This window comes from Dermochelys coriacea, chromosome 6, assembly GCF_009764565.3.
Source record: "Dermochelys coriacea isolate rDerCor1 chromosome 6, rDerCor1.pri.v4, whole genome shotgun sequence".
NCBI lineage: Eukaryota > Metazoa > Chordata > Testudines > Dermochelyidae > Dermochelys > Dermochelys coriacea.
The window spans coordinates 31,840,396-31,866,989 of NC_050073.1; the positions used below are offsets into that span (position 1 = coordinate 31,840,396).

At 43.0% G+C, this 26,594-nt stretch overlaps 1 protein-coding gene across 4 annotated transcripts in view; it reads right to left on the minus strand.

Moving 5' to 3' along the window:
* Positions 1–26,594, minus strand: part of GALNT18 (polypeptide N-acetylgalactosaminyltransferase 18) — a 410,017-nt gene that overhangs the window by 115,274 nt on the left and 268,149 nt on the right. For all 4 annotated transcript variants that reach the window (XM_043516561.1, XM_043516559.1, XM_043516560.1 and 1 more), the window contains exon 6: positions 25,362–25,476. In XM_043516561.1, coding sequence (XP_043372496.1) covers positions 25,362–25,476 — 115 coding nt within the window. The remainder of the gene's footprint in view (positions 1–25,361; positions 25,477–26,594) is intronic.

Genomic DNA, 26,594 nt, shown 5'->3' on the forward strand with positions numbered 1-26,594 from the left:
GCAAATTAATTCCAATTCAGCAGTCTCTCGTTGGAGTCTATTTTTGAAGCTTTTTTGTTGAAGGATAGCCACTCTCAGGTCTGTAATGGAGTGACCAGAGAGATTGAAGTGTTCTCCAACTGGTTTTTGAATGTTATAATTCTTGACGTCTGATTTGTGTCCATTCATTCTTTTACGTAGAGACTGTCCAGTTTGGCCAGTGTACATGGCAGAGGGGCATTGCTGGCACATGATGGCATATATCACATTGGTAGATGCGCAGGTGAACGAGCCTCTGATAGTGTGGCTGATGTGATTAGGCCCTATGATGGTGTCCCCTGAATAGATATGTGGACAGAGTTGGCAACGGGCTTTGTTGCAAGGATAGGTTCCTGGGTTAGTGGTTCTGTTGTGTGGTGTGTGGTTGCTGGTGAGTATTTGCTTCAGATTGGGGGGCTGTCTGTAAGCAAGGACTGGTCTGTCTCCCAAGATCTGTGAGAGTGATGGGTCGTCCTTCAGGATAGGTTGTAGATCCTTGATGATGCGTTGGAGAGGTTTTAGTTGGGGGCTGAAGGTGATGGCTAGTGGCGTTCTGTTGTTTTCTTTGTAGGGTCTGTCCTGTAGTAGGTGACTTCTGGGTACTCTTCTGGCTCTGTCAATCTGTTTCTTCACTTCAGCAGGTGGGTATTGTAGTTGTAGGAATGCATGATAGAGATCTTGTAGGTGTTTGTCTCTGTCTGAGGGGTTGGAGCAAATGTGGTTATATCGTAGCGCTTGGCTGTAGACAATGGATCGAGTGGTATGATCTGGATGAAAGCTAGAGGCATGTAGGTAGGAATAGCGGTCAGTAGGTTTCCGATATAGGGTGGTGTTTATGTGACCATCGCTTATTAGCACCATAGTGTCCACGAAGTGGATCTCTTGTGTGGACTGGTCCAGGCTGAGGTTGATGGTGGGACGGAAATTGTTGAAATCATGGTAGAATTCCTCAAGAGCTTCTTTTCCATGGGTCCAGATGATGAAGATGTCATCAATGTAGCGCAAGTAGAGTAGGGGCATTAGGGGACGAGAGCTGAGGAAGCGTTGTTCTAAGTCAGCCATAAAAATGTTGGCATACTGTGGGGCCATGCGGGTACCCATCGCAGTGCCGCTGATTTGAAGGTATACATTGTCACCAAATGTGAAATAGTTATGGGTCAGGACAAAGTCACAAAGTTCAGCCACCAGGTTAGCCGTGACAGTATCGGGGATACTGTTCCTGACGGCTTGTAGTCCATCTTTGTGTGGAATGTTGGTGTATAGGGCTTCTACATCCATAGTGGCTAGGAGGGTGTTTTTAGGAAGATCACCAATGGACTGTAGTTTCCTCAGGAAGTCAGTGGTGTCTCGAAGATAGCTGGGAGTGCTGGTAACGAAGGGCCTGAGGAGGGAGTCTACATAGCCAGACAATCCTGCTGTCAGGGTGCCAATGCCTGAGATGATGGGGCGTCCAGGATTTCCAGGTTTATGGATCTTGGGTAGCAGATAGAATACCCAGGTCGGGGTTCTAGGGGTGTGTCTGTGCGGATTTGTTCTTGTGCTCTTTCAGGGAGTTTCTTGAACAAATGCTGTAGTTTCTTTTGGTATCTCTCAGTGGGATCAGAGGGTAATGGCTTGTAGAAAGTGGTGTTGGAGAGCTGCCTAGTAGCCTCTTGCTCATACTCCGACCTATTCATGATGATGACAGCACCTCCTTTGTCAGCCTTTTTGATTATGATGTCAGAGTTGTTTCTGAGGCTGTGGATGGCACTGTGTATGACACCATCATAGGGCCTAATCACATCAGCCACACTATCAGAGGCTCGTTCACCTGTGCATCTACCAATGTGATATATGCCATCATGTGCCAGCAATGCCCCTCTGCCATGTACACTGGCCAAACTGGACAGTCTCTACGTAAAAGAATGAATGGACACAAATCAGACGTCAAGAATTATAACATTCAAAAACCAGTTGGAGAACACTTCAATCTCTCTGGTCACTCGATCACAGACCTAAGAGTGGCTATACTTCAACAAAAAAGCTTCAAAAACAGACTCCAATGAGAGACTGCTGAATTGGAATTAATTTGCAAACTGGATACAATTAACTTAGGCTTGAATAGAGACTGGGAATGGATGAGTCATTACACAAAGTAAAACTATTTCCCCATGGTATTTCTCCCTCCCACCCCACCCCCCACTGTTCCTCTGATATTCTTGTTAACTGCTGGAATTAGCCTACCTTGCTTGTCACCATGAAAGGTTTTCCTCCTTTCCCCCCCCTGCTGCTGGTGATGGCTTATCTTAAGTGATCACTCTCCTTACAGTGTGTATGATAAACCCATTGTTTCATGTTCTCTGTGTGTGTGTATATAAATCTCTCCTCTGTTTTTTCCACCAAATGCATCCGATGAAGTGAGCTGTAGTTCACGAAAGCTTATGCTCTAATAAATTTGTTAGTCTCTAAGGTGCCACAAGTACTCCTTTTCTTATTCCTGTCTTAGTGTCTTTTTGTAACTTAAGGTTTTGCCTACAGGGATTCTCTATGTTTTGAATCTAATTACCCTGTAAGGTATTTACCATCCTGATTTTACAGAGGTGATTCTTTTTACCTTTTCTTTTATTAATATTCTTCTTGTAAGAAATTGAATGCTTTTTTCATTGTTCTTAAGATCCAAGGGTTTGGGTCTGTGTTCACCTATGCAAATTGGTGAGGATTTTTATCAAGCCTTCCCCAGGCAGGGGGGTTTAAGGTTTTGGTGAGGATTTTGGGGGGGAAAGATGTTTCCAAACAACTCTTTTCCAGTAACCAGTTAAACCTTTGGTGGTGGCAGTGGAAGTCCAAGGGAAAAGGGTAAAATAGTTTGTACCTTGGGGAAGTTTTAACCTAAGCTGGTAAAAGTAAGCTTAGGTGGTTTTCATGCAGGTCCCCACATCTGTACCCTAGAGTTCAGAGTGGGGAAAGAACTGTGACATGGTGACAGAGTGGTGGGATTAAGTTGAAATCATTTTGAGATCAGTTTGAGATTTTTTGAACCAGAAACACAGATTTTAAAAGGGATTTCTTCCCTTTGGGCTGCTGGAAAGCAGGTTTAAAGTAATTGGAGTCTTTCGCTCTGCTTTGGGGCCAGAGCAGAGACAAAAGGGAATTGTCTTTTGTGAGCTGGAGTTTTCTCTACCTAAAGGCAGGATAGTTAACCTCCTGCGGGAAATTCCCCAGTCTTCACAGACCTGAAATTGTTGTGTGGTTTTTTTTTTTAACTAAGAGCAACTAGACGGGTTTTCTGCCTATTTGCCTGGAGACAAAGGTGTTAGGTTTTTTGTTTTTTGATTTTTCTGTAGGCTGACAATCACTATCAGAGAATATAGGTATCCTATTACAGCACAGCAAAATTTTACAAGCCAAGTTTTGTTTGTTTTATTTCTAACCCTCGGGTGTAAAGTTAGTAAAAAACAGAGAGGTAAAGATGACAGAAACCAAGACACTACACAAATTGGAGTTAGCCAGAATGGAGGCAGCGAAAGAGGCAGAACAACACCAAGAGGCTGCTCACAGGAGAGAAATGGAGGCAAAGGACAAAGAAAGGGAGGCAGCGAAAGAGGGAAAACACCATCAAGCGGCTGCCCACAGGAGAGCAATGGAAGCCAAGGACAAAGAAATGGAGGCAAGGGCCAAAGAACTGGAGGAGAAGGAAAAAGAGAGGAAACATGTGGAGGTGGAGAAGGAAAAAAAGAGAGGAAGCATGCACTGGAGATGGAGAAGGCAAAGGCTCAGCAGAATATACCAACAAACCCTAGCAATCCTTCTCCAGGTACCACTTCACATCACAGAAAGTTCCCCACCTACAAGGCAGGCGATGATACTGAGGCCTTCTTAGAAAACTTTGAAAGGGCCTGCCTTGGGTACAGCATCTCTACAGACCAATACATGGTAAGCTGAGGCCATAGCTCAGTTGACCCTTAGCTGAGGTGGCGGCTGAAATGCCTAAGGAACACATGAACAAGTATGAACTGTTTAAAACCAAAGCGAGAGTCAGAGTGGGGCTAACACCCGAGCAGTCCCGTCGGCGGTTCAGAGCCATAAGGTGGAAACCAGACGTGTCATTTACCTGACATGCCTACCACATTGTGAAACATTGGGATGCCTGGATATCAGGAGCACGTGTTAAATCTTCAGCAGATTTGCCCTTTCTAATGCAAATGGAACAATTCTTAGAGGGTGTTCCTAAGGAAATAGAAAGATGCATCCTAGATGGGAAGCTCAAAACTGTAATCGAGGCGGGGGAGATTGGAGCCAAATGGGTAGAGGTGGCAGAGAAGAAAAAAACTGGTCGCTGCTGGAGCGGATACCAGAAGGGACAACCTCAGACCACACCCTACTACCGGGGGCCACCCAAGGCTCCACCTACCCCCCAAGGAATCCTCCAGCCACCTTATTGTCCCACCACACGGTTCTCCAGCAACCCACCTCGCCCCAGTGACCCGTCAGCTGGACGATGTTTTAAATGTAACAAGCCAGGGCATGTAAAGACCAACTGCCCCAAGAACCCCTAACAGATTACAGTTCATTGCACTGGAATCACCCCAAAGGTCCTCAGGCCCAGATACCTCCCAGATACCCTTGGAGCAGAGGGAAACTGTGAGTATGGGTGGGAAGAAGGTCACTGTGTGGAGCGACACCGAAGCACAGGTGTCGACTATTCATGCTTCCTTAGTGGACCCCAATTTAATCAACCCAGAGATCCAAGTGACGATTCAACCCTTCAAGTCCAACTCTTTCAACTTGCCTACAGCCAAGTTGCCTGTCCAGTGCAAGAGCTGGTCAGGAACGTGGACTTTTGCAGTCTATGATGATTATCCCGTCCCCATGCTGTTGGGGGAAGACTTGGCCAATCATGTGAAGTCAGCCAAGAGGTTGGAATGGTCACCCGTAGCCAGACTAAACCAGCCATCACGCCTAGCGCTGTTCTGGAAACTTCTACCAGGATCCGGTCGGAGGTGATGGACCCGGACCCCAGGCCAATGTCTGCAACAGCAGTAGTGGATCCAGTCCCAGAGACCCAGACAGAGCCAGTCCCAGAACCGGAACCGGCGGAACAACTAGCACCAGACCCATTGCCAGCACTGAATCCAGTACTTGCAACCCCAATCCCAGAGGGCCCCATCGAACCTAAACCGGCAGCAGTGTCTTTTTGTAACATCTGTACCCTAGAGTTCAGAGTGAGGAAGGAACCTTGACACCTATAGAGAACTCTGAAGTAGAGGGGAGGAGGGCAGGTTGTGGAGCACCCATAGGGACACACATCTTGAAGAACCATTGTTACTGCACAAGGTGAGTAACTTCCTCTTCTTCTTCGAGTAGCGTCCCTATAGGTGCTCCACTTTAGGTAACTCCGGAGCAGTACCCACCACTGGAGGCTGGGACTTCGGAGTGGATTCTTTTACTACAGAGAGTACTGTGGAGTCAAAGATGGTGTCAGCGGCCAAATCTTAAGTGATCGCATAATGTTCTGCAAAAGTATGGACCGAGGCCCCAATCATTGCTCTATAGATTGAGGGGTTAGGGGTATCCCTTTGGAATGTGATTGAGGTAGGAACTGATCTCATGGAGTGCGTATGGACGGAAGCAAGTTGTGCCCTTGCTAAGTGATTCATGCAACTAGAGACCCATTTGGATAGTCTTTGAGGAGATATCACAGAGCTTTGGATCCTTCTGTGAATGAAAGGAAGAGTTTAGGGGATTTCCTGAAGTCCTTAGTCCTGTCCAAGTAGAATGCTAATGTCCTTCTAATATCTAGCATATGCACAATTGTCTCCCAGTTGTCACAATGTGGTTTTGGGAAAAAAACAGGGAGATGGATCTGTAGATTCATATGGAAAGTGCAGAAAAAGTGGGGAGAAACTTGGGATATGGCCTTAGAGTTATTATTATTATTATTATTATTATTTTTAAAAACAAAGGCCTTGAATGTTGGGTGTGCCATCGGGGCTGCTATTTCTCCTATGTGCCTATCTCTGAGGTGAAGGCAATTAGAAATGCTGTCGCCATGGACAGGTGTAAGAGAGAACAAGTTGCCCTGGACTCAGAGGGAGGTCTAGTCCAAGCCCTAAGAACTAGATTCAAGTCCCAGGTTGGAGCGGGTGTTGTCACATGGGGGAAGAGAGTCCCAATGTCCTTAAAGAGTCTACACATTAGTGGTTGAGCAAACTCCAAGTGGGAAGCCATTTTCGCCATGAGATGTACCTTACGGGAGCTGAGTGAGAGTTTAAAATGTAGTGCAAAATCAGAGGGAGGAAAGATGAAGTTGGGTCTGTCCATTTGGAATGGTACAAACTTGGAGTCATTTCCATTTTGTAGATAGGTATGTGGAGTGGTCAACTTGTGGTTGTGTTGCAACATGTGTTTCAGCTTGTCAGAGCATTCTGCTTCTAAGCCTTGGAACAAAGAAAGATCCAAGCCTGGAGGCGGAGGAACCATGGGTTGGGGTGAAGGGTCAGCCCATTGTTTTGAGAGAGTGAGTGAGGAATGGGCTGACATCAGAGGAACAGGAGGGCATATTGCCATCTGCGTCAGGTAAGGCAGCCAGACTTGTCATAGTCAAGAGGGGCAATCACAATAACTCTCGCTTTGTTTTGTTGAATTTTCAACAGAATCTTGGATAGGGTAGGAAACCGGGAAAAGACATATAAGTGGGTCCTGTCCACTGGGAAGATGAGGGCAACTGCCAGTGAATGTTTCCCCAAAGGGTGGCTATATCTTGAAGCACCTCTGAAATAAGCATACACTCATTGTCGTGAAAAAATTCCAACTGAGACTGTTGGTTATCCCGTTCTGTATCCCTTGTAGACAGACAGCTGAGATGAGCACATTGTGATGGGTGCATCAATTCCAAAGTTTGAATGCTGTCTTGCCGAGGGAGGGAGATCTGGCAGCTCCTTGGTAGTTTATACAAAACATGCAAGTTACATTAAATCCATCATAACCTTTGTGTGTTGTTTTTGATGAAAGACAGAGTTTGTGCACAGGCACTCCTGACAGCCCCTAGCCCCAAAAGAGTGATATGGAAGGTCATTTCTGTGGAAGGCCATTTGTCCTGAACCTTGTTGTTGTGTAGGTGAGCTCCTCAGCATATTAGGGACACGTGTCCCAGGGTGGTGAATGTGGGTAGTGAGAGGAGCACTCTCACTTGTACTGCATCAGGTTGGTGCTGATAAAGTCCAGTCACTGTACCGGGGTTAGTATGCTACTACAATGAAGTGAACCTTGGAGACTACCCTGTGTGGAGCAGTCTGTACCTATAATGATCCTGCTCCAAAGGTAAGCAGTAGGAAATCTCCTGTAAGATGGTTCTATTGAGATATGGAAGTAGGCACCCTGTAGGTTCAGGGTAGAAATCAATCTCTTTGCTCTACAGCTGGTCCCAACTGCTGTGAAGTAATGTAAGGTAACTTCTGAGTGGCGTGACAGGTGTATAGATGGCAACTGATGCTGTAAGGTATCATTGTTCAGACACCCGACCAGCTTATAAGTAGTTTGAGCAGTTTTGGGGTGCAGACTGTTCTCACTTTTCAGCCCTGGGCCTCTTACACTGTGACTCATAACAGCACAGAGACAGTGAGTATTGAGAAGATTGTGATCTGCGGTGTGGTTGGGAGGTATATCTTCTCTTCTGTTCCACAGTGTAGATTCCTAAGGAGTGTAGTGCAGTCTGAGAACCCTTCAGGATGTGGAGAGAAAATCTGTCTTCTTCTAAAAGAGTTTGGCCCTTCAAACTGGAAGTCTGTAGTTCTTTGGGCAATCTAGAGAGGTGTAGTGAACAAAAAAAAATAAAAAACCACCAAACTCACAACCCACCTCAGTACCACTGTCATGGAGACTGGGTGGGTAGGTGTAACAGCTACATCCAGTGGTGTCTCTAGGACCGGTCTGGCTATTAACTGACCTTCTCTAAGAATGGTCTGAATCTGTTCTTTTGTGTTTCCAGTAACGTTTCAGAAACATCCTGGGTTTCCCAAGATTCCCAAAATTGTATTGGCCATGACAGTTTGGTAATTTACGACTCTAAACAGTAATGTTGTCGATGAATACACCATCTTGTGAAGCCTGATCATAGGGAGTTGACTTGGCATTATGTTGCTTGCTTCATGCATTAACCACATCCACTATGATAGAGTTGGGTTGCGGATGTTGAAAACAAAGTCTGCCTCTTTGGGTAGAGATGTAGTGTTTTTTATTTTCACTCTGATGCTGGTTGGTGCGATGGAGGCTGGCTCTGCCAGATGATTTTGGTAGGATCTAGAATCAGCTCATTAATTGGGAGGACAGTTCTAGATGAGAAGGCAGTGTGCAGAATTTCCACCAACTTGTGATGTGTATCTGCCACCTCCTGTAAGGGAATCTGCAGCTCGTCTGCCACCCTCTTGGTAAGATCCAGAAAGTTCTTAAATCTTCACCTAGTGATGAGGGGTGGGCAGCAGTGTCTCATCTGGGAGAGATAAGTGTGCTGAAGAGGTAGCTTCCCCTCCGGGGGTGTGTGTGGTTTTTCTCCCCTTCCCCCTTCTTTCCTGTTCTGAAAAAGCTTTCTCCTGTCCTGGCTCAGGTGCTCTCCTGCCCTGGCTCAGGCTGTAGCAAACCATCTGGTGGACTCTCCCTGAGAGACGCCAGAGACGGTCACGCCGTGCGTGTGTGTATATACCCAAAGAGTTACAACACGGTCTTGGGAGGGAGAGGCAGGAAGGCAGGCACAGGCAGTTGGCGTGATGGAATTGGGGATAACCTTTGTAGTGTGCTGGTGGGCCACCTTGAGGGGCCAGGAAATGGTCTCCTCCTGGCCGTGTCAGATTCGTTAGTGGGTAAGCGTGCCGCTGACTGGGGTATTGGCAGTATATAGCCCAGTGCTAAGAGTGATTCTGGATGCCGGGATGTGCTTAATACTGGGGTCCTGGTACCAAGTAATGCGGATTGTGGTTCTTCCCCAATCATCAAGTCTCCAGGGTACCACAGAGGGGTCCGTGGTACATTGTCAGTACCGATAGTTGGGCAGAGCACTCCCTAGATGAGAGTTTTGCCCAGTACAAAAAGTTTGTTGGTGCCACTTTTTTTTAGAGATGGTATGGTAATTCTCTCCCTGGGTACTGAGGCCACAGGTCTCCAGAGTATCAGAGCACCTGTGTTACCATGGGCTCATCCAGAACCCCAGAGGAGTGTCTGTAGTCGGTATCAATGGTTGGGAAGGTGCAAAACACTTCCTAGGTGGGAGTTTTGTTGCATCTGGTACCAAAGGGTTTCTCTATGCCGCTCTTTTAGAGATGGTATGGTAACGGTCCCCTCTCCTTAGGGGACAGTACCCTTGCCTGGGAGCATGAGTGTGGACACCTCTGGTGTCTCGGCGGGCGCGGAAGCAGAGCTGACAGCAGGGCTTCTCTGTGTCGCCCTTGGAGAGATGGGACGGTGGTACTTGTGCCCTCTCCGTGCAGTAGTTGCCCAGAGTAGAGCTCAGAGCAGGGCAGAGCTTACAGAAGCCCCTTGCCCATGTGGAGAGCAGAGCTCAGAGCAGGGCAGAGCTCACGAAGCCCCTTCTCAGGTTTCAGCTTCCAGAGCTTCGGTGACCCACAGAGGCAGCTGAGCTCACAGGAGGAGATTCCTCTGCTGGTATTGTCCTACCAAGATGGCCGCACTGGGGAGCACCCCTCTGGCTGGCCAGTTGCTCGGACGAGCCTTTCCAGGGGGAGTCTGCTGGTGGCGGCTGCTGCTTCTTTTTCTCTCCCTCTCTTCACCACTCAATCCCTTTTGAAGTGAAGGCTCTGGGGATGATCCAGAGTCAACACCCACCGGAGTCTCCTGCAGACTGAAGTGTTTTCTCTATAGGGAGGAATTTTTTACTTCAGCTCCCAGCTCCTGTGAGGCTGCAGTTTTAGGTGTGGCAGGTAAAGCACTTCTGTGAGGGTCTCCCAGGCACAGTGAGTGTCTGGCCATTACAGGAATTGGCAGGAGAGGCACTGGTTGGAGCAGAGAGAGCCAGCCAAGCCCCTGGGCAGGGGGTTGTCATCCTCTAGCAGGGAGGAATATACAGAAGAACATCGTCTTTCCCTTTTTTTTTTAAACTGAAAAAGACAATAATTATGAGTCTACTAGATGCCTCGGGGTGGGGGAGGGGGATGCCCCTAGACAGGGAAGGAAAGTGAAGTTCTTTTCCTTTTTCTCTTTTCTTTTTAAACCAAAGGAATAAAATAAAATAAAATAAAATAAAATCAAAACACTAGCCTGAGTACTTTTAGGGAGAACAAAGGTAATAAACAAACACTACTTATGCTAACGACACAGATAAGGAAGGGACAACTGCTCATTCTGTCAGAGGCCAAAGACGGTAGAGAAGGAAGTGACGGGGGTTCGCCACTGCAGTACTAAATAGTCTCAAGGCAGACCAAGAGGGAGAGCACATGCGCAGGCTCAACCATGCGGGGGCTCAAAGGGACACTGCCACCAAAAATCTCCAATTAGAGGTGCAGGGGCACACAGACACCTAAAGTGGAGCACCCATAGGACACTACTCGAAGAAGAACAGAGTTTCATTGGGATGTGCTAGTGCTTGCGTTATGACATGAACACCATCAAGTTGTAACACCACTACTGGAAATCCCTGGCCTTTGGTATCCCCTCCCAATAGGGCAAGAAGAGAGGAAGGATGGCTCCTTCCCAATGAAGCTAGCCCAGAAGAGTTCACACTCTTGTTTCCCTTCCCTAGTGAGCAGGGAAGGTGGGTTGGCAGAACATCAGGTTCTGGAACTGAAAACTGAACCTCTCCAAGTCTGTCCATCCTATATGCATATACTCTACCAGGAAGACACTTAGTTCAGCCATTCATTTTATATATTTAGGCAACTGGATTGAATACAGCATTTCGGCACTTGGCAGCTTCTGAGGTTGAAGGAATGTGGCATGGATTCAGAATGTTTACAAAGCCTTTTCTGGACTGGCGCCTAATTATGTTCAGCATATGCTGGGAGGAGAGATTCAGCCTCGTTGTTTGAGCTCACTGGATGATGAGCCACCCCATGATACCATGGTACAGTCAAATGAGAAAGCGACTTAAAAGACTTTTGCACATCTTTGCCTTAAGGACTTGGAATCCTGTAAGAGGGAATAAATATAACCAATCCCAGTGAAAAACTGTGACCATCACCATGAATATTTAACAGGAACCAGGTAATTTTTCTGGCATGAGAATAAATTACATAGGAGAACAAAAATGTTACTTTCAGGTTTTTCTAAACATAATATAAAATAGACAATCCAGTTTTAAAAGCTACCAAGAAATATTAGTTTCTGAAAAATACAATTCTAAATAGCTCAACTGCCTTTTCTAAGAAAGATCATAAATGTGAAATATCAGGTTTTGCTCACACTGTGTCTGCCTTCAAACTCAGCCACTTCCCAGTACAGCACTGATATCCAGTTATACATTGTTTCAAAAAACTGAGTTATTCTGTGTACACTGTTCAAATTAATATTAAAGTGTCACGGAAGATGTAGGATGGCCATAAGTTTCACTAAGACAGGATTCATGCATCACCTTTCTTCCTATGACAACCTTCAGTTGATTTTAATTAAGAATGGGCCTGTTCCAAATCTTTCATCTGAACTCTTGCAAAATTTGGGGATGCTCAAAGTCAGATCTAAACTCCAGCTCTGTAATAGGCTGAAAAAAACCCTTCATTTCTATAGTAGGCTGAACTTTAGGAGAGTTTGAACCTGGATCTGAAATTTTAGGCTCAGTCTCCTCTAATTTTACCACACACACACACACACACACACACACACACACACACACACACACACACACACACACACACACACACACACGTAACAAATATTATAATATGGTTTATAAACAACAATTACCCAGTCTCCCAGTAAACTCCAATTAATCAAACCTATAAGTCCTCCCTTTCTTTCCTACACACTGTCAGTCTTTGTTCTGTTTGTGAAGACTAATTAATTACACTGCTGCAAGAAGCATGAATTCACTTAAAATCTTAATGTTAAGCAGGAGCAGTCAATACAGATGCTGACAAAATGGGATAGTTGTACAAGGCAGATTCTAAACCAAACCTAATTATTTATAAGGAAAAAAGTCTCCTGGAATACATGAAAATGTGATTAGCATTTGGTTCGGATGTGGCTGACAATATGCCTTTATAGCATCTATGTATCAAGGTGAAACTATGTCACTCAGTTACTAATTCTTGTACTAAAAAAGTGAGAAACAAACATGATTTGAATATCTGGGGCTCATACATCAGGTTATAGAGTCTCTACAGGGCTATTAGCCACAGTCCTGTATTGGGAGCAGCATACAAACACGCTGCCCAAGCAGAAGGCACAAATTCACAGAGCACCCAGAGGCACAAAGAGTGTGTGCGCTGGCTCCTTCACTCACTAAGGGGATGTAGCACTAACTCCCCCATTTAGCTGGCCAGCTCTTCTGGCAGGTATGGGGGCCAGGTTATGGTCCAACCACTTTCTTACTCTCCATTTGAATAGCCTATGCCCCAGGGTGCTAGCAGGGAGCAATGAGGGCACTCAGAAGAGCTCACTTAGTTTTAGTGAATGAACACTATTGCAGGAATTATCAAGGTGAGAATAGAGTCCTTGTGCCCGAACCCTTTCATTGCACACCCATGGAGGGGCCTGTTACCAAAACAAAAATGCAAGGTGGACTCCAAAGCTGTGATTTTCTAAGGAGCCTAAGGGAGTTAGGCACTCAATTCCCATGGAATTTCAATGGAATGTCCGTATCTAACTCCCTTAATCTTCTTTTAAAATTCAAGCCCAAGAGAATAAGCATTTTGACTGGGATTAGAGTTTTGCTGGCCAGTACATTCTAAGCAGGCCACAATTACAAATATAAAACTCGGGTTTCAGAGTAGCAGCTGTGTTAGTCTGTATTCGCAAAAAGAAAAGGAGTACTTGTGGCACCTTAGAGACTAACAAATTTGTTAGTCTCTAAGGTGCCACAAGTATAAAACTGTCTGACCAGCGGTCCTTGGTTTTCCTGATTCTTCCTTTATTACAGCTGAAATAGGGAATTCACAAGTTGGCCCAGTACTGCCACCCAGAATTTCTTTGCCTTTTGTTATGTTTGCTTCCCACATTATCCATTTTACTTATGGCCTCCAGAATTTGTTCTAAAACAACCCGGTTATAGAAGTGCAGATCTGTGGCACAAAGCCAACAGACCCATAGGAGAGACTAGCTGCACTAACACCTCTGAACTTATCAGCTTTTGGTCAGAAGAAAGGTAACTTTCTTCTCACAGACCCAGCTCACCAGAAGATGGGAAGCTATTTGCAAAGGCCAATTTCTGATCCCACTGAAATCCATGGCAAAACCAACAGTGAATTCAAGGAATCCAGGATTTGGTTCTAAATATTTATAATGTCCTGTGAGATCCCTGAATGAAAACTGTAAAGGGAACAATCCTACTTCTCCTTGCAATATATGGTAGAACTCCCACGGAAATACAAAGTATTATTATTTGTTATGCTTTACTTATACTGCATCTGAACCTCAGCTCAAAGAGACTCCAAGAAGGGAGCAATGAAATTATACATATTATTATACAATTATCTTCAGTTATAAATAGAAGCATGTATACTTTCTGCCATGTTCTGTGTAAACCCCTGAAATTGCATATAATTATACAAGCACAATGTGTGTCTGTCACCCTCCAGTGGCTGGTCTGATTAAGAAGAGAAAAGATTACTACAACTACCAGCTAGTGGATTTACTTCTTTAGCTCAAGTAGAGGCTTGTGCTTTGGAGTTGCAGATCCATGGTTCAATCCCCACTAAAAACATAGGATGGTGGGTCATTAGATACACAATAAGGAAAGGCATAGAGAAAAAACAAACAATTGTTTAATTAAACAGGCTTTGCCATCACATCAAGGGTCTATTTCTGGTTGGAGATGAGCACAGGGAAGAGGCAGTTCTTGTGGTTAAGGAACAGCATTGGGAGATCTTGGTTCTATTCATTGGTCTGCCATAGGAAAACTGACCGTAGAGCCACATTTGCCAGACTTATTCACTTTGAGTGGTACCTTAGTTTGTGAGTAGTCCCACAGATCTATAAAGGGCTAAAGTCAATGGCATTGTTTCAGATTAACACCAAAGTAATGGAGAACAGAATTTGTTCCTAAGAGCCGTTAGGACCTCAGGGCTAACTATCATCCAAATATGGACTATGAACAACAGAGGACATTCAAGAAAAAAAATCATCAAAAAGTCAGAACATGAAGATTACACCCAATTGTGCTAACAGCCATATTAGTAACTCTCCTGATTTGACCAGCATACCTGACTGCTTGGGCCTATGGGCCAGATCCTCCAATCTGTATGAAAGGTGATCAGTGCAAAAGACTGACTGGGGTAGGGAGGGCAAAAGTGGCTTAAAGATCTAAGATGTCCTGGACTACTCAGAAATGCTCTCTCTTACACTGGCTGTCTATGGTCCCAAAGGGTGAGTTCACATAGACAGGAATCACTGAGGTATATGGCTTGTTCAGTCATCCTCCCTTTTTCCAGAACATGCCCCTTATATTGGCTCCTATAACCCCTGTGAGTAACCCTATAAAAGGGGAAATTCTCAAGTAGCCAGTCAAACCAGCTTTATGGATACACTGCATCACAGGAATGGCTGGGAAAGCAGCCAGAGTAGGGCCACGGATGTGGTCCTATATGTTTACATGGCAAGGACAGGTGATCAGCAATGCTCATTTAAAAGCCTTCTTATACAAGTGGAAGGGAAGATACTCCAACAACTATGGTTTAAAGGAAGCAGAGCACCTTTTACTGTTGGTGAGGCAGATACTTTATATATGGTGGCAAGAGCTAGAAATTGCTAGTTCTCAGGGGGATCCCTTGCAGCAGGACACGACGTATAATGTGATAAAGGATTCCATATGCAATTTCTACATGTATGTACATACTTTTGAAGTTACCATGTCTACAGAAGAATACAGACTGCAATCAAGTGATAAACAACAATGCCTAATACTGCAGAACCTCAAAGTTACAAACACCAGTTACAAACTGCCGAGTACACCACACACCTCATTTAGAATTAGTAGTAAGCAATCAGGCAGCAACAGACACCAAAAAAACAAAACAAAACACCAACACAACAATATTGGACAGTACGGTTAAACAAACTACTAAAAAAAGTTTTAATAAAATTTGACAAGGTAAGGAAACTGTTTGTGTTTGTTTAATTTAAATTAAAATGGTTAAAAGCAGCATTTTTCTTCTGCATAGTAAAGTTTCAAAGCTGTTGTAACCTTTTGAAAGAACCACCATAATGTTTTGTTCTGTTACGAACAAACCTTCATTACCAAGGTGTTCGTAACTCTGAGGTTCTACTGTACTCAGCTTTGCAACAGGTGTCTTTGCAAAACAATCTCATTGGGGCTTTCCCTGTAGGGAATTACTGAAGGTTTTCGCCTGGACAGGGTGGAGCAGCCTCAGGGAGTATTTTCATGTCTTCAGCAGAATGGAAGGGGATGTTTTTTAAAGGCTTTTGTTGGAGGCCCTATTATTTCTGGGTGTTCCCCTCTGCTGTTTGCTTTAGAAGAATTATTTATGAATTCCAATACTGCACAAAAGTGCACTTCACTGCACAAAAGTGTTTTGTTAAAAATCTACCATAGGAGTTATCCTTTAAAAATAACCCAAACCCTCCTTCAGTACAAAGTCTTCTGAATTTTCCTTTGCAAGGAGAAACTTTGAAACAAATACTTGTTCTTGGCATGGCTCCCTGAGGAGGTTCAAGCAATCAGAATAACCCCAAGAAGTACTTAGAGGATTCCCCCTTTCAAACGGATTTCTTCACAGCTATGGCAAGGTGGCAGAATGGTCTGTCTTGGAAGAATTTCAAAGCGATGTCAGGCATACCAACAGTGCCTGGGAGATTTCGAATGCCTGTGAAGCAGAAAGCATTGTCTTCAGAGGGCTAAGATCAGAGGTTGTAACCTAACCAAAGGAAAATAGATGGCTGTACTGGAAGATGCGTCAAGAATATCAATTGAAGGAAACTGGTCTACGAAAAATGGAGGATTCAATCTCTTTTACAAAATCTGCAGTTTATCAGTAAAGAAACTAATGGCCATGTGGGGACAGAGACACGCTCCATGTTGCAGCATTCTCTGGTAATGATTATTACTAAAAGTACATTGATAAGGCACCCATCCTTGTGGCCCTAAGTTTGTGTGTGCTCGTGTGCAGACAGGCTAGAATGGTACCATGCAACATCTTCTCACACAGGGAACAGGTATTTTGCAACCTGCCATTGCCACCAACTAAGCGAGGCTGAAAGGAAGAGAGATGACCAATCCCAGCCACAACACTGCATTGGGGAAGAAGATTCCAAAGCCTGCAATAAGCATCTTCTCAAGCATCATCTCAGAAAGATGTCTCTACATGTCATTCTACTGTATTCAGATATATACGCAAGTTAGAGGTGAGATCCAGCTACTGAGAACTATCTATCCCCAGCTTCCACACCATCCCTGCTCAGCACATGTGTTTGCTCACACTCTGCACTAGCTGAAGCTGCAGACTAGTCTTACAGGATAGCCCTAAAGAGAGGGAGGCAAAAAGAGACAAAGGCATGAACTACGATGGAAATAATACGTGCATCCAAAAGAAATGGGCACTACCTCTTAGTCTGGTGCAGATGAAAGGAGGCACTTTGGTCCATTGTTACTGTCTGGGAATCCAAGAGCAGAAATCAATCTAGTAAGGCCCCGAGTTTGAAAACCTCCTGGACAAAAGACAGGCAGAAGCCATCAGCTGAAGGAGCAATCAAAGGCTTTGCCTATTCTTAAAAATGCTTTCACATGACTCCCAGCAATAACTCTGGATTAAACTTAAACACAGTGGCTTTCATAGAGGTCACAGACTCAGACATATATTGGGGAAGTCAGGGAAAGTTTCTGTCTTGGTCAGGTGAACAGAAGACTCACAGATGATTATCAGCTTTCTGATGACACAGTATGACACATGCCAAAGCATGCCTCCTAGTGTCCCCCTCCCAGGGGTTTCACACTGAACAAAAAGATCAACCAGATTGGATCCTTTGGGACTCCAAGCCTTAGCCATTCCCAAACACTACACCCTCTGCAAGGAATGAGGAGGCCCATTTTAAAACTCACTTCTTCCTTAAGGCCCACAAACACGAAATCCTGCCAGTAAATATGGTACTGCTAAGTACTAGGCCAGGTTTGGCCTCTGCCCTTATGACTTATGCAGTGCTAAGCACACTGTCAGCACATGAGAACAGATGTGAATATTAAAACAGTTCCATCCACCCTACCAGGGCCAGAGTTAATTCAGCAACACTGGTCATCAAAGGCACAAAAGACTACTACTAGGATCCTAAACCCATAGTCCGTCCAGCTTTAGGTCCTCATGCTCAAACAGATGTCCTGGCAAATTTCCTTTGCCAATGGCGTGTCATGGCTGTTGGATGATCAGATCTGTGTAAAAATACACATCAGACCCTGCTAACTCCTTAGAACAGTCAGGAATGACTCCATAGCTCCACATGTGGAGAATTTGAGGAGTTCATCATCCAGGGGTCTGGGAAGTAAGGATCAGAGCCCCCAATTGTACCACACAGTTCCCCATATGGCTTTTTGTAGTCCAAAGCCTGAATTTGATCCCCACAACATACCCTTGATAATGAATTAACATTTTCAATTAAACAAAAACACAGCTGCATGGAGTAATTTAATCATAAAACTTTCCAGAGGCTTTACCTCCAATTTGCATTTAAGATTACAATATATGCTATTGTCTGAGGTTTGTTTCTTGGTTCTAGGGCCATGAGTGAGCTTTACTCACTAATGATTTCACACCATTGGGTGTAAACCATTAAAAATGTCTAGATATAGGGCTTTCCTCAACAGTAATACAAGCAGGAGTAAAACTTAGAAAACTCATAGAGGAGAGGAGAGAGAAAAATTGCAGAACCAAAAATCAGCAGCAACCTCCACTCCACCAAGGTGATAAGGTAGCCCAAAATTGGACAGTCCTGGCCATGGAAGGGGCATGGCCATGATAGCTTATGCACTGATACATGGGATCCTCTCAGAATGATCCAGCGGTAGCCTAACCATAATAGATAGCTGCTCTGCACCCCTTTCCTAATAAAAAATGTTGAAAGGACTGAGGTAGTAACAACAGATGGAATCTCGCTTTTGACCAGTCTGGCACAAGGAGGGATAACGGATACACCCTCAAGTTGGCTCTGGTGAATCTGGTCCCTATTCTGTTAGATGTAGATGTCATAAGAACAGCTAAGGGGAAGGGATTACAAACAGCACTTTTTAAATATTAAAAAAACCCGGAATTTCCATTTTGAGAGCCAGAAAACCTTCCTCAGATGAAAAAGGTCCACATTTCTACTTACTTTACGTATTTCTAAATCTCTGTCCTTGGATAAATCCCTTTCAAGTGCATTTAAATGTGTCTGAATTCACAAACGTTCAATCAAATCAGCTACTGCACTGGAGCTCATCCCCTTTAGAATATTTAATTTATACTTCGACATATCAAGATGCACCACTTGTTCATTAAAAGTGTTTCTTTTTTATCTTTTTAATCACTGAGTGTTCCTTTCATGTTGCTGTAGCTTAAACTAATCAAAAATAAATTCTGCACGACACTAAGCAGTTCATTAGCATGTACCATAGTTGCTGAATACATACTTGTCAGAGAGTTTCTTAGAAAACCGAAATGGCCTTGTTTGTGACAAACATTATATTTGGACTCCAGACAAGGCTCTTTAATAATTAAATAGTTTGTTAGGACCTTTCAAAAAGCTAAAATATTTTCTAGTCTCTGTGAAGTCTTCAGAAGAGAAAGCATTCTTTGTATTTTAACAAACATCCTGCAAAAAAAAAAAAACCCAGCCAGTGTGATTTCATTATTTTTGTGGGTCCCAACAGATAGTCCCTTATCTTCAACATGAATTGTTTGGAACAATTTACCATATAAAATATTTGTAGATTGTGGACATTTATGTTTCACCTAAGGTTTTTTGGTCATTATTGTTAATTATTTATAAGTCGCCAACAGTGAGCTTGGTACTTTACAGACAAGTATGAAGAAAAGTTCTCTGCCCCTTCCAATGTAAACAGACCACATACAAATGGGTGAATGGGATGCAACCCAAATGGAAGTGATGGAGCAGACTGCTTTTTGGTTGTAGTGTGTTTTATGGAAAGATCTCTGTAAACCTATTATAAACATTTCTCATTGGGTCAAATTGTTATTCAGACAAAACTTCCATTGACATCAGTGTTTTGACTGAGGATTTTGCTCATGCCATATTCCATACAAGGCTTGCAGAGAGCCCAGGTCAAGGTTTGCACACCCTGCTGATACATGAAGACAAAACTTTAAACTGGAACTCAATTAGGTTCTTTCAATAACAGCCTCCTTTGGAAGGAGTCTGCTCAAAGAGTCAATCTAAACACCTCTTGGGCGGTGTGAGAGAAGTGCATTCAGGTGGTGATTCAGGATATATGCGCTATAGGAAAGGCTGGGAATTACAGAATTAATGTAGGATATGTTCTTAGTTTGCCCTCATGCTTTCGTTTGTGCACAGAGCAGAACTTTACAAAGAATCAATACCTTAGTATTTATTACAGCAAGCAGAAATTAACAAGAAACTTTGCATTGATGTGAAACTGTCTTTATTCTGTGTTAGTGGCAGCTTGAAGAAGCATTCATAGAAATTAGATCAGAGAATTTAGAGGTGGAAAAAATCATTTAGATTAGTTAATCCATTCCCTTGCCATCGCAGGACTGTCCCTTAGTATGAAATGACCAAAGTGATGTGCTTTCTTGGGAGACTATTCCCATTTCTCTCTGTCCTGGTGCCTTCCCTTTTATTTTGGACCAAGTTTTGAACGTGTTTGTGACAGTAACCATTCTCACACCCAAGCTGAAAATTCTAAGGGTAAGCTGCAATAGGACCAGAAAAAGACAAAAGGGAAAGCTAAAAGATTTTTTTTAAAGCAAAAATGAAAAGCTTCAACATAACTAGAGTTGGCCTTCAATTTTTAAAATGTAAATTAGTCCTTAATCTTACTTTTGAAGTCTTCATTAATTGCCTTACAGGCCTCGCTTCACATTAATTATGCCTTTATACAACGCCCTCATGGAAAAAGTAATTCATGTAAAGAATCTTTCCATATTAAATTGTCAGTGTTTTCCTCTCCCCTTTAGCTAATTGCTTCATTATGTACTTTTTAAATTGTTTTGTTCTGCACTGATTAATTTTGTACTTAGCTTCACAAACCGTAAAACTTTTACAATGTATTGTTAAACTATGTATGTTGGGATGCTGTTTTATAATTACAGTAAACCACTCCAAGGCTTGTGTTACTAGGAGATAACATGCTTCCAGGTTCACTGAAGGCAAAGAGCTTCACTCAGTTGTTTCTCAAATGTATCCATCTTGCTGCTAGGCACAGTGAAATAATTGATACTTAAGTCACTCTATTGCCAAATTCATGCCATAAATACGAAGCAGAAGAAATCATCTTTTATCCTGAAAGTGGGGTGGAAAACAAAGTGTATAACCAATGCAAATTACCAGAGGTTTAACGTTTGTGTGACAAGATACTGTGACTGCTCATTTTTCATGCAGTTTTTTTAGACTCCTTTCCAGTCCCTGGTGCCCTATGCCAGTGTCAGAAACTCTTGCATTAATGATCTTGCACTACATCAGGGGACCCAGTCAGAAATGCAGTGAAGTGAAGGGTCTGTACCAACAACATATGAGATATTATATGATACCAGAGGTTACAGTGACACTTTTAGCTGCCCTTAAAGTATTAAACTTTGTGCTATCTTATGATAAGGCACTAATAAATTTGTCTCTCTCCTTAACCACTGATTTGTGAGTATGTGTGTTCACTTCAGCTGTGTTATTTCTCTCCTTATCATTGCAAGCTGTAATTTCCTTTGTTGGAGCATCAAGATGTTAACATTATTGTCCATTTAGAAACATGGGACCACACCGGTGCAGGCAATGCAAAAAGCCTCTACTGAAAAGCTAAAATAATTCTTGCTCTTTAATGTATGTTAAAGGGATGCTACACCACATATCTGCCAGTGTTACATCAATCATCGGCTTTCCTGTGGGAGCTTTGAATAACATGTTCTCTCCCCAGAAATAGTGTAAAAATGATTCACTGGCAAACTGGCAATGTTGTCTGTATGTATAATTATACATGCTGTAGCTGCAGGATACCTGCTGAGGCATTCATGGGCTAAACAGGGGAAAACCCAATTATTCCACTGGAGGCTTGACACAAAAATAGAACAAACCATGGAGAGCAAACTGCTGCAGATGTCATGACTGACACAACTGGAGGCATGAAATTTGGAGGCAAGTTTTTTCTTTCTTTTTCAATAGAATCATTTCTTGTGGTAAAATGATAATTATATAGAAATGACAGCCCTTAAAATAGAGAATACTAGTCTCTGGTACTGTTGGGCTTTAGTACATCAACACAATGGTGTAGTTTCCTAAATCAATAGCATTTTAGAGATGATTTTTGCTTACATCAAGGTATCAGTATCAATTATATACAAAGCCACCGAAGTCACATAGTTCTGGCTGCACTCATGCTGCAAAACTAAACAATTTTCATAATTTTTTGCAAAAACGTTTGCTTTAAAAAGTATCAAACGCTTTTCGCAAGATCCTCAATTTTTGTCAGTTTCTCAACTTTCTCTCACGTTTTATAGTTAGTTAACAAAATTGTTTCTTGCTTCATGAAACCATGCTGACAAGAAATGACTGCTTTTCCATTCACAAAACTGGCAAGAAAGTAAAAATGTCACGTTCAGTTAACTTTTAACAGCTGAAATTAAGGAGAAACCAACATATTAAAAAAAAACAGAATTACATTTCTACCTGAAAATCATTTCACTGCACACTGTTAAAAGTAACACTTCAGATTACTATAACAAAGAAATTGGAGAAGTGTAATTTTCTCTGTTTTTCCCCCTCCAGCTATTTTGTGCATTTGACAGTGTTGTGTGTATAGTCCATTTCACTGAAGTCTATGTGGATCTTTCATGAATTTCTAAAATCAACTAAAAAAATACATGGTTGTAAAACCACACCAAGTGACAGTGGCTGAAAGTGTATGTGTATGACACTGACTTAGGATTCATTCCTACCCATTCTGCTGTGAGCAGGGCACTTCAAGGCTGCAGAGGAAAAGGCAAGATTTGCCCGTTACAGATTAATCCTGGGGAATGTAAGAGGGCTTTGTTCCACATGGAAATGACAAAGAGCTGAGAGATAAATTTTCAGTTTGAACCAGCCATGGCTGCTAACACAAGGCATGGGGAAATGTAGCAGACATGGCTTGCCGATTCCCAACTAAACAGGGCTTTGGCTCAGCACATACATACAGTACATGGAGATGCTGGTAACAGTACTTGCTTTGGTCTATTCACAGTCCTCCTTCCACAAGGAGCTGCTGAGACCCACCATGGCAATCTTCTTCATGGAATGGGCGGGTGCTGGGGGGGGTGCAGTCTCATTAGTGCTGTCTTCTGTGCATCCACATTGTACCCTCATAATCTAGCACCCTGTAACATTGAACTCTCCACATTTATAAGACCAGGGAGAAGATGGCAATCCTGTTCAAGCATTACTGCAAGCAGGTGAGCCTGTAGAGTCATGTAGGCTTGCAGCACACAGAGACTTCCTAGAGGAAGGAAGGAATGCTGCTGGGCATTCCATCTGTTCACTGTGTGAACACATTACAGCATGCAGAATAGGAACAGGCCACTGTGTATTTACTTTACTCACAACTTCCTGGCTATGGTAAACCATAGAGTAAACTCAGGAAGTTGGCTGGCTAACGAGCTCCATCATATTGTATGATGCGTGGTACATAATACCTCATAACTTGGAAAGCCAGCTACTGGGTTTACTCAGGCATGCTTGGTAGCTGATTCTCCAAGGCTACATAGTAAAGCATGCCACATGTCAGGAGATGGGATTAAGCCATATGTTGCTAAAAAGTAAAGTACAGATGAAAGATGAAACAGAGGAAGCAATCTGCACCCTGGTGTGGATGTTATAATTTTAAAATAAAAATGTTATTTATTGTACTGATACTGTAACTATAAAATGCAAACTGCTGATGTTTCTGTTGAACAATTACAGCCTGTATTCAGTGATTCATTTTAGGCCCTGCAGATAAAAGCAATCCAGGAAGTCTTGAAATTACTCTCTGGTGCTACAGAGACAAGAAAATGTAGTTAGCCAGCCGGGAAAGACCATCTGGAGCTAAATCCTTCTCTGACCATAGTTTTCAGCATGCCTCTATCTAAAGAAAATTAAAGGCAGCTTTGTGGAGTAACACTACAGTCTGTAGAGCTAGGGACTGCAACTAAATTACATGATTTCGCACAATATTCTGACAACAGCATTTTTTGTAGGCACCTGCATTTTGCCAGGAGGCAGCACATGGCCTCAGGTCTATACCAGGAGCAGTGGATTAAGTGAAGAGGCACACTTGCAAAGTCTACCATCTTCAGAAAGATTATTACATTCCTGGCAGCACATAATATTGCTAATGTATATTAATCCTGGTATTATCTGGGTTATGATGAGAAGAGTGAGAAGAGTCCTTAATAAACTGCTCAGCTATCTGTCTATTACAGATGTTTTGATGCAGCTGGGAACTCAGATCAGAGTCAGAATAGAGCCGGACGAAGCAATATACACTATGCTACCTTGCACATTGTGGCATGTCAAAGATGAAAGTGTTTTACTTAGATCAGGCTTCACTTCCCTGGAGACAGAAGAATAGATATTAAGAAATTAGAGCACTGTCGGGGCTTATTCCAGTAATCCAGTTTACTCCAAAATTTCAATTATGGTGGAGTGGGGGTGTTGTGCATCTGTCTAGTCCTGTCTATCAAAGTGATTTTCAGCAGTTAACATCCAAAAGGACTAAACAGACCGGACAGGCTAGTACATTACTTGAGAGCATTGGGGCCATATTCTGTCACACAAATTATCATCAAAGTCCCATAAGTAAGATTGATCGAACTCTTTGCCCTCTCATAGAAACAATAACTCATTCAGTTAAAAATCAGTGTTACGAAGTTTAAAACTCAGCAAGCAACGTCGAGATGAGAAATCTGGCTCTAGGAGTGGACTCAGGCTCCCTCTCCTTAAGCCTGCAGAGACTGGCTTTCAAAGGCAGAATGCTCACATCTCTCCTCTAGTGCTCCCTGCCAGTGAGGGGTAACATATCTTGGCAAGAGCCTTGCCTTTCCTTCTGTTGTAATAATGCTTTCTCTCTAACAAGTGGGAGGAAAAGATTATCAGAAAGTCAGAGGTGGAGAATGAGTGGTTTTGTAATACGTCTCAGTCCGAACGCATTACCTGAAGATATTTTCTCATTATTTACAGAAATTCATCCTTGTCTTTATGCTAGTGTATATCTTTATTCCAGAGACCTGACAGCCACAAAACACAAACTTTAATATGTTCAGCTAACATTTCAGTAGCAGAGTTTGTAAATCTAATTTTGTAACGCAAATGGGACCTCTTTTTCATTTCTCCAACTATGTGACTCATTCATTTGTATCAAAAATCTGAGAGAATCTCTTAAATTGAGCAATGTTGCATTTTCAGGATGGTATTTATTCATGAGGGGAGGTAGAATGAGATACACCAATCACACAGAGTATTGCAAATGGTAAATAAATGAATAGTGTATGACGAAAGAGAAAATACGAGGAATTATGCAAACTCTGTACTCTATGAATATCTTAACTCCTCAGCAAAGGCAGAGGGGAGACAGCTGAAACATAGGGCAAATATGCTATCTCCAAAGTGAGCTCCCCAATTTAAACAAACAGATGAATCTAGGAGAACCTTCCCATTAGATTTTTGAGAATCCCCACCTCCCTATAGGTGAGTGTATTATAAGTGGAGCAAGGAAGTTTTCTCACAGCAGCTACCACTACCAGCTATGTGAAATGACATCATGTTTGTTTCCTCCCCTCCCCAACTACATTTTTCACAAGGGAGCCTCTGCTTTTCATCACGTCCCTCCCGTATACAACCCATAGGTTGTAGGATTCTATGGCTGGGTTGGTATATTACATAATCGCACAGACAGACAGCAGTTATAGAACTCCTTCACATACTACCTCTACTATCTGTTGTCTGCTTCTTCACCTATGATGTGGGGCAAGTCACATTTTATAAGAACAAATCATCAGGGCTTGTTGTTTGTTACATTTCCTTACCCTGATCCCAAGCTCCACGTTCTCTCCTCCATAGACCTCCATGCCTTCATCTAGTAAGCCAATCTCTTGGAAGTATTCCCTGTCTACTATGAAGCATCCAATCAGTGCAGGGCTTCTATACAACAGAACAACAAAAAACAACAGTCAGAGAGCACATAATCTACTTCCTTTTTTATTAGGTTTCAGAGTAGCAGCCGTGTTAGTCTGTATTCGCAAAAAGAAAAGGAGTACTTGTGGCACCTTAGAGACTAACAAATTTATTAGAGCATAAGCTTTCGTGAGCTACAGCTCACTTCATCGGATGCACTCAAACAGATTGTAGTTAGTGTCACTGGGCCATACTGGGTGTAAGACCATAGACTGCAATGGAGTTACACCCAAGATGGATTTGGCCAATTTTGTCTTATTGTGCTATTTGTTTTTTAAACCAAATTGAGTGCTGGTGAAAGGTGCCAGACTGACAATGCTGAAAACTGAAGCCCTCAGTACAGGATGAGCAACAAGAGTGATGGTCCCCTGCAAAGTTTTGTCCACGTGTCCCAGGTCTGTTTTGGAGAGACCGGCTCTTGTGGGAAGAGGGTTGCAGTATCTCTATTGCCACTCAGCTCTTGGGTTCTCAACGTAGACTGCCAACAAGGGTACTAATTAGTGCAAATTTTGCCCTTGATGAAGGAAAGCATTTAACCACATGCTTAAGTCCATCCCCTAGTCAGGAAAGCATTTAAGTGTGTGCTGAACTTTAAGCTTAAATTAACTATCTGCTTAAGAGCTCTTAGTGAATATGGATGCTTTCTTGAGTCAGGGCCTTTTTTGGCAGCTTTTGTAATATGGACACAAGAAGACAACTCACTCCTTTCACTGAAATGCTGTAAAATATTAATGTCTTTCAGCCACTGCTAATCTGGGACAAATCTGAATCTGTGGCCTAGGGGTGAGAGTCTCCATATCACACTGAGTCACCCAGTCCTACTGATATTAATTTCCTACTGCTTCAAAATCCTTAGACACTCAGTCTTACGACTGCTGAACCACATTTAAAATGGTGAAGATTTGACTATACGGAGTATAATTTCCCCATCTATGAGGGAAGGCGAATATAGAGTAATTAATCTACTTTTTACAGTGTTTTTAGCTTACTTTGCATGCTGATAAAAACAAAAATGTCATTTTTGTCATAGTGTGAGCAGAAGGAGCACTGGGAACAACAGGATATTAATGAAAGGACACAGAGCA